Source organism: Dermochelys coriacea, chromosome 17 (genome assembly GCF_009764565.3).
Source record: "Dermochelys coriacea isolate rDerCor1 chromosome 17, rDerCor1.pri.v4, whole genome shotgun sequence".
NCBI classification, from domain to species: Eukaryota; Metazoa; Chordata; order Testudines; family Dermochelyidae; genus Dermochelys; species Dermochelys coriacea.
This window is the reverse complement of record NC_050084.1, coordinates 19,054,468-19,071,542: the sequence shown is the minus strand read 5'-3', so window position 1 is coordinate 19,071,542 and position 17,075 is coordinate 19,054,468. Positions and strand designations below refer to the sequence as shown.

Genomic DNA, 17,075 nt, shown 5'->3' with positions numbered 1-17,075 from the left:
CTTGGGAGCAGAGAACCCCTCTAGCTTTCCGTACCTTCCTGCTGAAAGAGGAGAAGGGGTCCAGGCGCTCTTCGTATTGGGTGGAGTAGCGGAGCTCCGTGTCGTCACTGCTGCCACCCTACAGGAATCAAACAACAAGTTAGCTTCCTTTGTCTCTGCTGACAGCTGGGCTGGGCGGCACAAGAGTTACTCTCTACACCGTCCTTTCCTGGGAGCAGATGGCTCCCTGCAGCACCATTCACTCACTGGAGATCTCCAGTTCTGGAGAGAGCCCTGGACTCTACATTCATTCCCAAGCAATGGGGAAGCAGAAGACTTAGCCAGGCAACGTTCTTTGCTCACCCTAATTAATTTTTGTAATTAAAAGGGGCACCTTAATTAATTAAGGGCATCCTGCCAAGTTTCTGCCCTTTGCGCACACGCCCACACACATTGAGGCTGGATAGCTCAAAAGAGACTATCAATCTGAGAAGGTTTTAAGTGGATTCAGCATCCTACCCCATAAATGTGTGGTTCGTTCCTTTAGGCAGAAGCAACAGGCTTTGGATACTGGGATGGAACACTGAGCCATTGCAGATCGGATTCTGCATTTGGTGGTCCTTATAGCAATAGTTATACTGGGACACTGACACCTCAAAGGGCTTGGGTGATCTTATCCCCACTTTACAAACGGGGAAACCAAGGCACGGAGACATCAAGTGACTTGCCCAAGGTTATGCAGAGAGGGCCTGATGCTGCCCTGCCTTGCCCCCGGTGATAGTCACTGACCCCAGTGCAGAGTGGGTGTAAAATGCTGGCAACTCCTTGCACAGGTATGAGTGGCTGGGCAACGGGGAATCAAGACTAGAGTCCAAGTCTCCCGTCTCCAAGCCCCACTCCCATCACCCCAGACAATCCCTGCTCAATTGCACATATGGTGGTAGCCTGTGCAATTCTGTGCACAGGGTAAAAACTCAGTCCTATGGCGGAGTTGATCAGTGCTCCAAAGTTGGTCTTGCACACTCAAGCAAAGCAGAAAAGGCCAGTTAAACAAAACCTTTTCATTTAACCAGCAGTTTTGTGTTTCCTTTGCTCCTGTTTTAGGTAAATAACAGTTTCATCTTACACCGCCCACCTCCTCAGCTGCACGATCGAACAACAAAGTCAGAATTATCTGTTTGCAACACTACAGAATGTTCTTGCCATGGAATGCTTAGGATGTCACTACTCCAGCATAATATCCCTGATGGATCAGGTGAGAGAGGGAGAGGGGCTCAGGGGGAGGAAAACACTATTTAAACACATCTATTAGCAGACAAAAGGGCCAGGGAAATTGTGAAAATCCCCTGAAAGGGGGTGAGAGATGTAGATCTTATTTAAGCAAGTTATGATCTCAAGTAAGCTACATCCTGATCTCAAGTTTCTCCCAGAATGGAAGTTCCCATTTCATAACCTTATAGCCGGCTCTGGATTAAACTAACAATGAGCACTTCTTGAAAGCCCTATGTGAGGCTACAAGTCTGCAAACTGTGCTCCAACTTATTAAAATATCATCCAGATTCCAAGCCCACTTACTGATTCCTCCCCAAATCACCTTGACAACATTGGATGTACTCAGGTAAAACAATGACCTCCTCCAAAGCGTTTTAGCTCATACAAACAGTGCATAGTGTGGACACAGAGTCAGTACAATGCATTGGATCTCAGGGCATGTCTGAATGGATAATAATTTCCATGTACTGGTATGTGTAGATTTACTGATTTGGTGCTAACTTTTCATGCTTGGGTCCCATTTGCTGCTCTTGCTTTTGGATTTTCTCACTTGTTTCTTTGCCACTGGGGGTTTAAGTAGGCTTAAAACACAGCAACTAAAAAATGTAGAATCCCCTAGGGTGCTGGAGTTTGGTGCTCTGTTAACTTGTTCTATTTATGCATTGGTGTCTTATGATTCCATATCTGCCTGCCTCAAGCTTTAATTATAAGGGTGCATCATATTTACAATGCTGCTGTTAGCCAGCTGTCCCCTATTTTTCCATCTCTGAAATGTCTTTGTCATCATCACGATTTTAAAATTATGATGTTGACCTTTAAGATGTCTTTCAAGTCTCATTACTACATGTTCCTTGTTGTTCTGCCCAGTCATCCAGCCATGATCTCGTGGTTCCTCTCAGCAGGGTAAATCCCAAATTGAATAAACTTTAGTGAATATGCCCTATTCTCTGGAATACGATACACAGACCACTGCATCTCAGAGTCCTTGGCTTAGATTAGGTCCCAGTTTAGGGCTCATGCATTCATTATATGCATGCCTTATTTTATGGTCTTTGATTATTATTTTTAACCAGTTACATGTCTCATTAGATTCTCTATGTGGTTACCCTCCATGGTGGTTTGCTGTACATGATTCAGTGCTCCTTGTACAATGAAGATGATATTCTGGTGTAGTAAATACAGAGATACACTCTTCCATTTTAACAGGAAAAGTAAACATAACAGCATAAGGCCCAACCCAGTTCATCCCTTATGAGAAGAAGAAGAGATGCCCAGGGTTAGGTCTTTAATATATATAGAACCTTCCTCCAGAAGGATCCCAAAGAAATTTAAGATATTGATCCATAAAATGGATTCAATTCTCCCACTACTGAAATGCAGCCACCTCTGCGGTGAAACACAGCATCTGTAGCACAGCGGAGACCATCCCCACACAGCAGGTCAGAAAAGGAAGCGGATTATTAGGACAGCTTTCCTACAGTGTATCTAGTTTCATTTTAGAGCTATTACATAAGGTTTGGACATGACTGGACATTTCAGCTTGAAGACACAGCTACAATGAAAAGCTCTTCAAATGTGAGCTTACGCAGTTTTCTTAACAATTGTTAAGATAGGGTCTCTTTGACCACTGGCATGGAGGGAGATTTCTGCATATTAAAATCCCACCTGTGTGCCAAGGTGCCATACATCAGACATTCTAGGAAGCAACAAGGAGGGGAGATGATGGTTGAGTATTGCTTGAGCAGCGATGTTTGAGTATTGTGTGGCCGTGTACACCTTTACGCCTTTATTTTATGTTTGTGTATTACTAAGAGGCTTATTCTCTCTCTTGTTCCGTGCTTTAGCCTCTCCACTTTTGAGTATGACAGACCCACACGATTGCTGGTACATGCTGTCCGTGGCTAGCAACTTGTGAAGGAGAGGAGCTCTCCCTGCTGGCCAGAAGGGGTTCAGTAAGAGGCACTACAGAGTTTCTAGTTCAGTATAGCAGGAGAGGGGTGATTCTCTCTATTTGTCACCCATCATCACTTGCAATTGCACATGAAGAACGGAAATCAGTTGCCACTCTGACGTAGAATGCAGGGGAAAGCGCAGAAAACTGGTGACTAATGCACAGGGAACAAAGCCTTTTGTCACGAACTGTAATCTCAGAGGTCGTCACTCCACAGTTCCGGAGATCAGTGAGTTGAATGAGCATATTGTTCTGTGAAAGGGAACACGTGCCACATAAATCTCTTTGTTAAATTCCTCAGTACAACTCTTACATGCGGTGGGATGCAAGAATGAGTCACTTTTTGACACTGGCTGAATTATTTCTCAGACTCTGAATAATTTCAGGAGTTATTTGTTTTAACTCCTTGGTGCCAGGCCAGTCAGGAGCAACTATGATCCTGCAGGCGGAGAACAAGTGTGTGAACACCAAAGCATATTGCATTGGCACCTTCTGGCAGGAAATGCCAACTCTTGGCCTCAGAGGGTAGCTCCATTAGTGAGATGTTTAAAACCAGACATTAGCAATTATACGGGAGAGAGATGGGGTGTGTGTGACCTAAGGTGTAGAGGACAATCCTGAAGCAGCAGGGAGATGGTCCAAGTGGCCTGATATTGTAGATCTTTTCCATCTCCAATTTGTATGATTCTGAGTCTTGCATGTAGGATTTATAGGGGCAACTTTCTATCAAGCCACTCCAAACAAAAAGGATAAGGTGACCTACGACAGTATTATGGCATTATATAGGTGTCTCCAATCATGGAAAGTTTGGATTACCCAAAGCCTAGGAACTGGACAGGCAGGATAGGCAATTACTGTCGTCTGATGTGATTTTAGACATGGGTTAAGCAGGCTTGAGTGAAAAGATTCAGTGTCATCCTAACCGACTTAGTGCTTTGCAAATGAACAAAGACAGTAGCATGTATTTTCCAGATCCCCAGTACATGCAGTGGATCTCCCAGAATGGGTAAGCATTAGCCTCCAAGGGACAACAGCTGAGATGGAGACAGGCTCTGCACTCACCCGGCCAGGGTAGCTCTGGAGGAACTTGATCTTTTCATATAGCTTGATATTATCAGCTCTCATGTTGTCCAGTTCACTTTGGAGAGCCTGCATTGTGTGCTGCATCATGCGGTTCTCCTGCAACACACAGAACAAATGCTGCTAGCTGGAGGGCCCAGTGTTTGCAGATTCTTTGGAAAGGCAAATGGTGATTTAACTTATCCTGTGGCAGAAATAAAATCCCCGCCCAAGCACTGTGTAAGTTGCTGGGCTGAGTACAGCAGAGACAAAGAACAGATGCAATCAGCAAAGGGTTTACCTCCAAGGAGGGTCCCTCCAACCCAGATCAAAATGAATGACTGTAAACAAAAACAAGGAGAGAGAACTACTCTAGCTTGGGATTCAATGCAGTCCTAATGGACTTCAACCCTAAGAAGTGCAATAACTGCCCAGAAATGCATGGCTGGGAGTGTCTTTTTACCACAATATTAATCCCTAGCTCTTATGTAGCACTTGTCATCAGTAGATCTCCAAGTGTTTTACAAAGGAGGTCAGTATCATTATCCCCATTCTACGGATGGGGAAACTGCGGCAGAGAGGGGCTGTGACTTGCCCAAGGTCACCCAGCAGACTAGTGGCAGAGACAGGGATAGAACCCAGGTCCAGCATTCCAAAGTCAGGTCTTTGTAAGCAGCTTAACATACCGCTTCTAATTCTTGGTTCCTTGTACGGAAGCGTTCCCTCTGACTAGAGATGATGGACAGCAGGGAATCCATCTGCCCCTCGGGAAGTGGAGTGCTGGGAGATGATGGAGGATAACCTAGGAAGCAGAGCTAACCATGAGAGACCATCCTCAGTCAGCAGACATTCAAGGAAGATAAATAACACGTGGCACTTCTATGGCACCCTCCACCAGAGGGTTCAAAGGACTGCACTGATGGCTATTTAATGCACCTGGATGGAAAAAACTTAGACAAAACGTTTTTTTCCTCTCAGAATTTGCCAGTTCACTGAAATTGAAATGTTTTGCAGAGATTGTTCAATTTTTACAAAATTCCTCTGGAAACCGGCAGCATTCCGATAAAAACCTGCCCAGTTTCCTATCAGCTGCCCTGCCCCAGTCCCCAGCAGCCCCGGCTCTCAGGGTGCCCTGCTCCTGGGAAGCCCCCCAGGCAGACCTAGAGCTGGGTGGAGAATGGTAATTCCATTTCCTGGAGAACTTTGAACATTTTTTTCATTGCAAATTGGAATGAAACTAAATTTTGAACATTAAAAATCCTCTGGGAAAGGGAATTACTGTTCACTGCCCAGCTCTAGTAATTAATCAAAACTTAACTCTCCCCAGGCGGTAGGTGTTATTATCCCTATTGTCTGAGGCCAACTAATCTCTACACACCTTAGGGGGAAATGTCCCCCAAGGCAATCCCATTGGCCCTGTTAGGAGAGAGGGCACTGTCACTCGCCAGCAGCACCTGCTTACAACGTGCTGGTTCCCAGCAATCCCCAGCTGGCCTGGTCACACTCCCTATCCAGGTTTCAGATTGGCAGCCGTGTTAGTCTGTATTCGCAAAAAGAAAAGGAGTACTTGTGGCACCTTAGAGACTAACACATTTATCTCAAATAAATTTGTTAGTCTCTAAGGTGCCACAAGTACTCCTTTTCTTTTTACTCCCTATCCAGTGAATCTCTCCCACTTTCTGGGCTGCACTGACTCCCCTCCTGGGGAAGGTTTTGCAGTAGTGGACACACTGGCAAAGGTCTCTTCAGCCTTTTCTGTCCCTTTCCAAAGCCTGTGAAATGGTGCCAACCACTTTATTTTTTTCACCTTAACCTAACAAAGTGCCTCCATTTCATCCCTCTTCAAAAATTCATTGGTTGCTTGCTGGGCTAAAGCAATTGTTTATTTCCTACACCTGGGACCTGCATCGTGAAGCTGCCTGGAACATGCCTGGCTGTGAGTGGGGTCAGAACTCTCGTGAGTACGTAACCCCACTGGATGGCTGTCCCCACCACTGGCCTTGTGAATGAGGTCAGGCATCTCTAGGGGTTTACACAGGACAGCAGAAGATAAATATGTCCTAGAAGGCAGCGAAGTCTACACAGTGGAGTTATTCATAGCAGCAGGATGGGTGGCTTCAGGTTGTTTTTGCTTCGTGGAACCGTTGCCATGAAATTGTTTATCATTCTACTTAAAAACCTTTCTAAACAAAAAGGAAAGGAAATGGATTCTTTTCCAGTGGAGCCAACAGTCGTCATTTATTTGATTCATTTTCTCCCACAGCCCTTGCAGCGAACAGCAAATGTAAAGGAAACATTTAGCTCTCTGGGTCTGGAGGGGATTCACTGTGGAATGATCAAAAGTGGAAGCGCAGGGTATTTTTGTTTCAGTCTGAATTCTACGTGTATGTGAAAGGAACAGTGGAGTGGCTACCGGGGGAAGCTGATCTGCTGTATTGTCCAGGGCTGTACTTTAGGGAGAAAATATCAGAAGAAGCAACAGTCAGTGACTCTGCACAGTGAGAACCAAGCAACCAAGTATTCTTGGTTAAACTTCTTCCCAAGACTGTCAGCATTTGCTTTTCAACAAGACACATCTGCTACAATAAATTAGTGACAGGGCGGGAATGAACCTCTGCATACAGGTGAATCTCTTCTGCAGCAAAAGGATGGAGGAGCTTGCTGAGGAATAATGGCTAACAAGGGTTGATTTTGAGGGATGATCTCCCAGAAGCTAACAGCAGATGGAGGTGCTCAACACTCCTGAAAACCAGGCCCAAGGAGAGCTTAATAAAACATCTGTGCCTACTTCGGAATTCATGGCTGTTATGTTGCACACCATGGCCACCTTAAGCATCAGGATAGAACGGATTCTGCAGCTCTGAAAGCACAGGTCCTGGCCGTTAAGATAATGGAGAATCCCCACCAGCTGTCCGCAGTAGAGTGCCTCAGCAAACCTCAGCACACCCTTCAACTGGATCTCCCATAACGCAGCTGCTTCCCTTGCATGGTTAACTTACTACTTACAAATGCGACCCAGTTAGGTACTCAGCAAGTTCAGTGTCTGGTGTATGGACCCCATAGATAGTATGTAAAGCTGTGATCTTCCACAGCCCCAGTGTCTGTGCTGAACTCCCTGGAACACACAGCTACCAAACAGCAAAGCACGAACTGGACTCAGTCCAGGCTCTTACCATAAAAGAGGGCTGTAGCTTCCTTAATGGGGTCTGGAATCATCTCTAGGCTGTGAACAGCAGCACCCTGGGTGGAGAAATCAGATGTGAATAGGAACTCTTAGTGTAGGTGAGTAGCACAGGTCTGAAGGTGAGGAAACTCCACACCTGATCAGAGCAATAGTACATCAAATGCGTTCTCCTGTCCCAGCTGTGGTCCATACCAGGTTCTTTGGTAGTGGTTTTAAGACTATGCTTTCCCATATTCTGGGAATGAAGGCTACACATCAAGAAGTTCATGGGCTGAAATGTGGAAATGACGATGGTCAAAGTTCTGATAATCTGCCCCATGGACATTTTCATTGCATTGACTCCGGTTGGCTGTACCCAGTGCTTCAGTCCAGCCAGCTGCATGAAGTTTCAACGCACCTAAAAGGCCTGAATATAAATATGTAAAGAAGCAGAATGCAGGCAGACTCTGAAACAACAGATGCCAGAAGCATTTGTGAGAGCTCAGGGAGAACTGGAGTCTGGGGTGATGAAAACATCAGAATGGAAATCAGGAGAGCAAACGTGGCTCTAATATATCAAGCCCAATAAGGGTGGGCCGAACAAGGAAAAAGGCACCTCTGTCCAAATCTCAAACCTGAACCTTTTCTTAATGTTAGGATAAATTTTAGTTTAAGTTCCTCCTTTCTGTTTTCCCAGCAGGCTTCTCCATCATTGCTGAAATCCTTCTCAGAAGGTTTGCCAACCCCTCCGGGGTCCTCGTGGTGGCCCTCAACTCTTGTGAGGAATTGGAACACTCTAGAGTTGGGCATAAGGAGGCAGAGATGAATTCTGGGGCCTAGGGAAACTAGAGCAGGAAATATTTTTATAGATCAGTTAATTCAGCAGAGAGAATGAAGAACTGAGAGCCTAGCTTGGAGTAGCACAGAGGTTTTTAAGGACGATGGGAGTGGGATGATGGAGAAGATTTTGAGGGATGCACAGTATCTGGAATAGTAGAAGGGGAAGGAGAAGGGCTGGAAGGCAGAGAAGTGGAGGAAAAGGAACTGAATGCAAATAAAGCTTTTGTAAACAATGGGTCAGCAACTGGAAGGAAACCTTTGGAATTACCTCGGCATCAGGGCGATGCATCGAAGACATGGACTGGATAGTGCTGAGGTCACGCTCCAGGTTGGTGATGAGCTCTTTCTGATCAGCAACAGTAGAAACGGCTTCAGTGAACTGGATCTGCAGCTCAGCACAGCGTGCTGAAAAACAAAGCCAGCGAAACTGGTTGGTCAGCGTGAAGGGCCTCGACCTAACTCCCTTTTCATCCCACCCAGCTTCCCCTTTGGTCTGATGCATGCAGCATCTGTTGCTCTAGAAGAAATATGCTAATTCAGCTGCCTAACATGGTGTCAGGAGCCTCCTCAGGTACCCAGGTTTCATCCTGGGGCCGTACTTTACCACATCTGACACAGCTTTCGACCGATTGCTGCAGATAGAATCATGTGTTCCTGTGAACTGACCATCCCTGTACATTCATTTCATTGATCTGATTTCAGATTATCTACTCCCATGTGTTGCCTTATTCTCTGTCATGGTTATTTCTGAAGGGTACAGTAAGTACTGTAGCTTTCTGAATGGCCAGCACTCTCCTCTACCTTTCTCATTTCAAAAAACAGACCATGCTGTGGGGAAGAAGGAAGGTTTTACATCATGAGACCCAGAACCCTAAATGATGCATCAGCAACCCTGTTGCACTGTCCTGTTAGTCCCTTTGGATTCTACAGGCTTATGAGGGAAGAACCTACCAATACAGATCTTGGGGTGCCGGTGCAGTGTAAACGATTGAGAACAGTGCTGCCGAACAGCTTTCTGCAGAGGTGCCCAATGCATGCTACACGCCCAGCCACAACCACATGCTGGGCACAATGAACTGGGGCAACGCAGCCTTATTTAGTCTTGCACGGTGGCCATCTGAGTTCAGTTATGAATAGCAGGGAATATAAAAGGCATTTAGCCTAAGAGCTGCACAACTTCCCATTTGCAAGATCCAGGGCTTGTGCATTATATCTGGGACTCTGGAACTCAATACAGTGGAAGCTCAGCAAAAAAAATAACTTCCTGCATGTGCTCAGTACTGTCTGCTCTCAGGTGAGAATATCCGTCAGTATTGCTCAAGTAGCTTATTCCACTGGCAAAACACATTAAGGGCTTAATTGAGGCTAAGTAGACAGGCTCCTGCACTATAATGCGTGGATCCTGATCAGAACTTCTGCACAGTTCCAGAGAGTTTGGATGTGGCGTTCTGGTTCAAACCCATCCCTATTACATATCTAAGATGAAAATGTTTTTGAGATTCCTGAGCAAGAGGAACAAAATCACCCACATGCAGTTCTAAAAGTGAGGCTGTGAAAATGGCAAAGTGGGGCTTCACGTTTTTGATCTCTCAGTGCTTCCAGATCAAATGCGCTCAGTTCACAAGTAACAACAAAACTTAGCCAGGGATTTGAGAGTCAGGCTAGGGTCTTTCTTACTGATTGTAACCATTTAAAGCAGCTGCAGGTTAAATGGTTGCCCTGCGTCAAGCCTGGAAAACAACACTGTCTACAGTCTACACGTGTCACCAATTGAAACTTGCCAACAAATTCTGCTGATGCACACAAGCTCCCCATTTCTGAGCTGGGCTGGCTCTGCAGGGCTGCCAGGAATAAGCAGCAATAAAAGCTTATTTTTGTTCCTAAAGTTAGTTGACCAAGCAGATCTGACTGATACACAAAGCCAGTAAGTAAGAGTCAATAGGTAAGAATGTGCCAATTTCAGGATAAGTTTTCTGAATAAAATCAAACCTTAAAACATGATAAGCATTTTTCTATGCAAGAAATAATCTCTAGATGACCAAAACTAGGAACTTAGAACGAAAATCCCTGTTCATCACTAATGTCATAGCTATATACATCTCTACACACACAGAGAACATCATTAAATCAATGCGTCTTCAATTTACTAAGAAAGAATTAGGGCCTGCTGTACTACAAATGAATTTCTCTTTCGATATGATCATGTACCTACCAGTTATGGTTTCAGAGTAGCAGCCGTGTTAGTCTGTATTCGCAAAAAAGAAAAGGAGAACTTGTGGCACCTTAGAGACTAACAAATTTATTTGAGCATAAGCTTTCGTGAGCTACAGCTCACTTCATTGTGAGCTGTAGCTCACGAAAGCTTATGCTCAAATAAATTTGTTAGTCTCTAAGGTGCCACAAGTATTCCTTTTCTTTTCTACCAGTTATGGACTCCATCTGTGTCTCTTGGTATTAGGAAATCCAGCTCTCCATCTGTTTAAGCTTAGTAAAAAAATAATACACTAGAGGTATAGAATCATAGAAGATTAGGATTGGAAGAGACCTCAGGAGGTCATCTAGTTCAACCCCCTGCTCAAAGCAGGACCAACCCCAACTAAATCATCCTAGCCAGGGCTTTGTCAAGCTGGGCCTTAAAATCCTCTAAGGATGGAGATTCCACCGCCTCCCTAGGTAACCCATTCCAGTGCTTTACGACCCTCCTAGTGAAATAGTCTGTAAGGTGCCACAAGTACTCTTTTTTTCTAGTGAAATAGTGTTTCCTAATATCCAACCTAGACCTCCCCCACTGCAACTTGAGATCATTGCTCCTTGTTCTGTCATCTGCCACCACAGAGAACAGCCGAGCACCATCCTCTTTGGAACCTCCCTTCAGGTAGTTGAAGGCTGCTCTCAAATCCCCCCTCACTCTTCTCTTCTGCAGACTAAACAAGCCCAGTTCCCTCAGCCTCCCCTTGTAAGTGGTGTGCCCCAGCCCCCTGATCATTTTTGTTGCCCTTTGCTGGACTCTCTCCCATTTGTCCACATGCTTTCTGTAGTGAGGGGCCCAAAACTGGACACAATACTCCAGATGTGGCCTCACCAATGCCAAATAGAGGGGAATGATCACTTCCCTCGATCTGCTGGCAACGCTCCTACTAATACAGCCCAATATGCTGTTGGCCTTCTTGGCAACAAGGGCACACTGCTGACTCATATCCAGCTTCTCATCCACTGTAATCCCCAGGTCCTTTCCTGCAGAATTGCTGCTTAGCCAGTTGGTCCCCAGCCTGTAGCAGTGCATGGGATTCTTCCGTCCTAAGTGCAGGACTCTGCACTTGTCCTTGCTGAACCTCATCAGATTTCTTTTAGCCCAATCCTCCAATTTGTCCAGGTCACTCTGGACCCTATCCCTACCCTCCAGCGTATCTACCTCTCTCCCCTGCTTAGTGTCATCCGTGAACTTGCTGAGGGTGCAATCCATCCCATCATCCAGATCATTAATAAAGATGTTGAACAAAACCGGCCCCAGAACTGACCCCTGGGTCACTCCGCTTGATACCAGCTTCCAACTAGACATCAAGTTGTTGATCGCTACCCATTGAGCCCAACAATCTAGCCAGCTTTCTATCTACCTTATAGTCCATTCATCCAATCCATACTTTTTTAACTTGCTGGCAAGAATACTGTGGGAGACTGTATCAAAAGCTCTGCTAAAGTAAATAGATTTGAATCCTGCATTTTCATACAGGCAAAACTTTCATTAGCCTCAGTGAAGGCTATAGGATCAAGCCCACATGATATGAATTTTCAGCTGGGTGAAAGCTTAGTGAACAGCTGGTAGAGGGCACTGATGATGCACCTAGTAATTAGTTGTTTTTTTTAAAGAAGGAAAAAGGAGATGAGAAACTAACCATTAACGAACTAAAACTTAAATGTCACTAAATTCTAACTATTCCTAATTATTTTTTCTAGGTTCTCGTTGACACCGCTACAGAGCTCCGTCTCAGTCCGAGGATGGTTGAGAAGGAACTGAGGGCGTCGGGTCTTGTGCACCTTAGATGAGGCACCAATGGTGCTGCGAGATGATCACTGTGCGTATGTGACCCAGACGGACACTGCTGCTGAAAATTTCTGATCAACGGCGCCGGGACGCACCGACACCTGAAGTGGAACCCCCACAGGAGGGCACATCTCGAAGAATCTCAACAACTGCACAGGGTGAGTAACCATCTCTTGCCTAAAATTCCAAACAGCTGGGTGGACAAATGCTCATTTTTCAAAAGTTGGATAAGAAGAGATGTTTAGATTCCAAGTGAAGAAGCTGTGCTTGGAAAGCCAAGGCAGACTCTTAGAGGTTCTTAAGCACCTCTTTGAATTCATCCAAGTGTCATTTTGAGTCATGCAAAGCGTTTTACAGCAAAAGCCCAAATTGCATGCAAACCTCTGCTGGTTTGGAGCGTCACTACAAACCTGAAACGAAGTCCTGAAAGATTGCCTATGGTTTGTGACCCTTTAGCTTGAGTCCGGGCTGATGTAGATTCCCCATTGAAACCATGCAGGGTATGTGCTTTTGACATAAAACCAGGTGAAATCTGCTGGGTTTGACTGTGTCTGGCTTTGAGATTTTGATCTTGTTAGAATCTGCAACTTATGAAAGTTCAAACTTGCTAGTGCCACACTGTTCCCACAAAGCCCAGTGATCCAGAATGGCAGAATTCCCAGTACTCCCACTGCTTACCAATCATCATGGCCTGCGTTTTTTTTTAAAACTTGTAATTCAAAGATAATTTATCAGCATAAAAAAAGAGGACAAAAGATTAGAGCACAAGACTGGGAATTAGGAGACCTGGCTCCTAGCCTAAGCTCTGAAACTAACTCACTTCCTGGGCTTGGTGGTCCCTTTCCTTTTCTGTGCGACTGTATTCCTCATCTGTGAAATGCCAACAGTGCTTTCCCTACCCCCCAGAGGTATTGTGAGGAGGAATGGTTTGTGAATCAGAGAGATCATTTAACACAAGCTGCTATATTAGTGCCAACTATTATTACTGACCGTCTCAAATGCTACTTACATAGCAGGTGGCTGCATAAGGTCGGAGCATATTTACAGGGAAAATAGATATATATGGCAGACACAATCCAGTTATTTCTTTTTGCTGATATATGTTCAAAATCCATGACACAACACTGCACAGTTTTAGGGCAGGGGGGCTGGGGCTGAGAACTTTCATATATAAAGATACAGTATAAATGATCAGCAAACAGCAGTATCTGTACAGTTGTAATAGAACTACAATACCCTAGAGGGTGCTGTTTCTTAAGAAATGTGAGAGGGTTACTTTATACTCTTCAAAGTGCTTGCACTTGGGAGAGCCCTGGAATTCACTACTGTATATTCAAAGGAATATTTCCAGATACAAAATATTTGGAAATAACAAAACCTCTTCCCTAAAAAAAAAAAAAATTAGGGCCCAATTCTGCAGTATGCTCAGCACCATTTAATGTCCATTGGCCCCAATCCTATACCTACAGATGTCAGTGGCAAAGCAGCCATTAACCCCAACAGGAGCAGGACTGGCCCCATTGATATGAGTGCAGGTAGAAGCGCTCTGCACCTTGCAAGATTGGCCTGTAGAGGATGGCAAGTCCAGGGAAAGGGAAATGTTTCCTTTAATCTTAATCCTGTGCAGGCGGAAATGTGGCAATCATAAAGCAATCGATTATAGCACTGGCTAGAGAGGGTGGTAGAGGGAGGATGAGCACAGAGAGCTGGAACTTTGCTAGAGGTTTCACTGGGTACTGTGTGCTTGTAGCCTCTTGGGGAAAGCGTCAGAAAGTGACTATAAAGCTTATGCTCACGAAAGCTTATGCTCAAATAAATTTGTTAGTCTCTAAGGTTCCACAAGTCCTCCTTTTCTTTTTTGCGAATAGAGACCAACACAGCTGCTACTCTGAAACCTGTTATAAAGTTTTGCTAAGTCTGTCATGGAATGAAGGGAAATGGCCATGGAGGGCTCAGAGACAGGGACCCTCAAATGGGGATGGGTCAGACAATCAGCTAAATGTCTAGGTGCCAGTTGAACCTTGGATTTGCCAACTGTTAATTCAGATTCAAGAACTAAATTAGTTTAATACATTTGAGGAATCTTTACTTGGACACATTCAGCGGCAGTATAAAAGCATCAGAGTAAGAGGGATGAGGAATGAATCAACATTATTTTGCACTTGTACAGCATCTTTTTTCTGAGGATCTCAAAGTGTTTTACTGAGGTGGCGAACGTTATCGCCATTTTATGGATGGGGAAACTGAGGCACAACAGTGCCCAATGTAATACAGTGACTCAGCAGCAGAACTGGAAACAGAAGCCAGATCTCCTAACTCCCACTTTCCATCTCGGACCACAAGACAATATTACCTGCCCAGCTAGAAGAAATTCAAAACATCCTTTTGTTCATTTTCCAGTGGCTCAGGGGACCCTGTCAGTACAAGTACATACCTCAAAGTTTACATGCAAAAAACCCATTAATTTTGCATTTTATTTTTTGGGACAGTGGGATTTTTTGATATACCAAAGAGCCCCCAAAAGATATTTTTTCCCCTCTGCTTGTTTCCAAACCTTGGTAATGCATCCGATGAAGTGAGCTGTAGCTCACGAAAGCTTATGCTGTAATAAATTTGTTAGTCTCTAAAGTGCCACAAGCCCTCCTTTTCTTTTTGCGAATACAGACTAACACGGCTGCTACTCTGAAACCTGTAATCAAGAATATTGAATTTTTGACTTCCATGGTTTTTAGGCAGATCAGAGGACTGGAATGGAAGCTCTCTCAATCCTTATCGGAACTTTTTCTAAATATTCTTCAGATGCTTGAGTTAAATTAATTGTTTGTTTGTTTTTTTTAATAAGGAAAGTAACCACCCCTGCCCTCAACTGGCTGAATTTTAAATGGAGTGAAAAAGGGTTCTCTCAGTTGCTCAGGTTTCACTCCTTGGTACTGGCTATGTCATAATTCTACTGATTCTCCATTCATCCACAGAGTGTCTTCCAGGAAAACAGTAGACACAGCTTGAGTTTCTAATGTAAAAGACAACGAAAATTAGAAACATTCCACACTTCCTCTTAATATGCCTCTTTTCAGGCTTTGAATATCATCACTAAAAATAAAAAAGAGGCACAACCCCCTTTGTGTGTCTATGCAGGTCATCTTTAACTTCACACAGTACCTAGAATGACCTGTGTTAATGGGTTAGAATGCCTGCGTCTTAAGCTTTCAGCTAGAACAAAAGAATATCCATGTTTTATTTTCAGTATGTTGCCACATTTAACAGAACTCACTGTAACCCTTCAGATTCTCATATGCATTGAACCAGTTTAAGATAAGTGAGCTTTCATAGACTGTTCAACTTCAAGTGAACATACTGCAAGAGATAATGGCACAAATAAAGCTAAAGTCCTGGGAAAACTAGAATTCTCAACTGTACTGTTTATTCTCAAGCTTGGTGGCCTCTAGCAAACTTGACAGGTACAACTCAATCTGAATTACTAGGGCTCTCAGTACTTCCAGCACTTTGGTGATGAATTGAAACAACTGGACAATCTTATGCATTCAACCAGCAACCTGAACAAAATATCAACACCTCCTGAAACCTGTCATTCTGTATGTTAGTGCTGTTTGGAGCAAGAATGGTCCTTTTACCTGTCGACTCAGCCTGACAAGGGTGAAATATTATGCAGCTGGAAATAGAATATTACTGAAAAATCTTGTACTTTCCTGGGAGGATCTGAAGAGGCAACAGATAGAGAGATTTGGAGCTGTTATTGTTTATGAGAAGCTAGCTTGAGACGGAGGCATATTATCAGATTCTAGATTGACTGGGTGAGGCTGAAAGTCTGTACTTTTTTTTCCCATATCCCCCAGCCTTGCGCTCCATTTGCACCAATGGTTGTTAAGGAAAATTCTGGCTCAAAACCTTCAATTTTTTTCTGACTTGTTGATTGTGCCATACTTACTTAAAAAAAATATGCAAATTTACACAATGGCTTTGATATAAAAACTAGCAAGAGACTGGCTGAAATGAATTCTGCAGATTTCAAGGGTCCTGAGCTTTGGTGTGTATGAAATCCTAATAAGAATGTTGCTGGTTGTGCCCATCTCTAAAGGTAACATTTGAACTTCTGTCTAAATCTAGTAATGTCTACAAAACAGTTTTGAATGCATCATTGCATGATTTTACTAGAAGAGCTAGAAACCACATTAAAGTTCTCAAAGACAGACATCTTGCATAATTGCAACAGAATGATCTTGCCACATGCTTCTTTTCTCATTTGATTTAAGCTATTCTGCTGTGTAAATGATATGAAAACTGAGGAGCAACAAGGACCCCTACCTAAACTGTTCACAATACTAGCAGCATTGATGAGATAAGCCAGTGGGTACCATGCTTATCTTTTCTAATTCCAACAGCACTGTATTGGAATTCTACGCCAGCAGGGAGGTCGGAAGGTAATTTAATTTGTCTGACTTTCTGTCGTGGGTGGCACTGGGATTCCTCTAACTAGTATGCCAGAGGCTGGAGATTGACATTTGTACAATGCTGGAATTCTGATCCACCTAAGTAAAGACAAAACCATCCTTAACATCCTTTGTTGCCTGAGAAGGCTGACAGGAATATGAGCCTGGCAAAGAATATCCTTTTGGTTTAGAGAAAAGAAAACTCATCACAGGCATGTGGGCACGCAGCATTGTGTATCCTGAAACTGGGGTTTCTATACAAGCTGACATAAGCACAGCAACATTCTCAGACTGCTGAGTCATGCATGCCCATGTGTGAGA

General features: G+C 44.1%; 1 protein-coding gene across 2 annotated transcripts in view; it reads right to left on the bottom strand.

The window, feature by feature from the left end:
- Positions 1–17,075, bottom strand: part of CUX1 (cut like homeobox 1) — a 389,353-nt gene that overhangs the window by 21,821 nt on the left and 350,457 nt on the right. For both annotated transcript variants that reach the window (XM_038375269.2, XM_043499688.1), the window contains exons 15-19: positions 8,533–8,669; positions 7,435–7,501; positions 4,948–5,063; positions 4,265–4,381; positions 35–118 (exon numbers count right to left, since the gene is read on the bottom strand). In XM_038375269.2, coding sequence (XP_038231197.1) covers positions 35–118; positions 4,265–4,381; positions 4,948–5,063; positions 7,435–7,501; positions 8,533–8,669 — 521 coding nt within the window. The remainder of the gene's footprint in view (positions 1–34; positions 119–4,264; positions 4,382–4,947; positions 5,064–7,434; positions 7,502–8,532; positions 8,670–17,075) is intronic.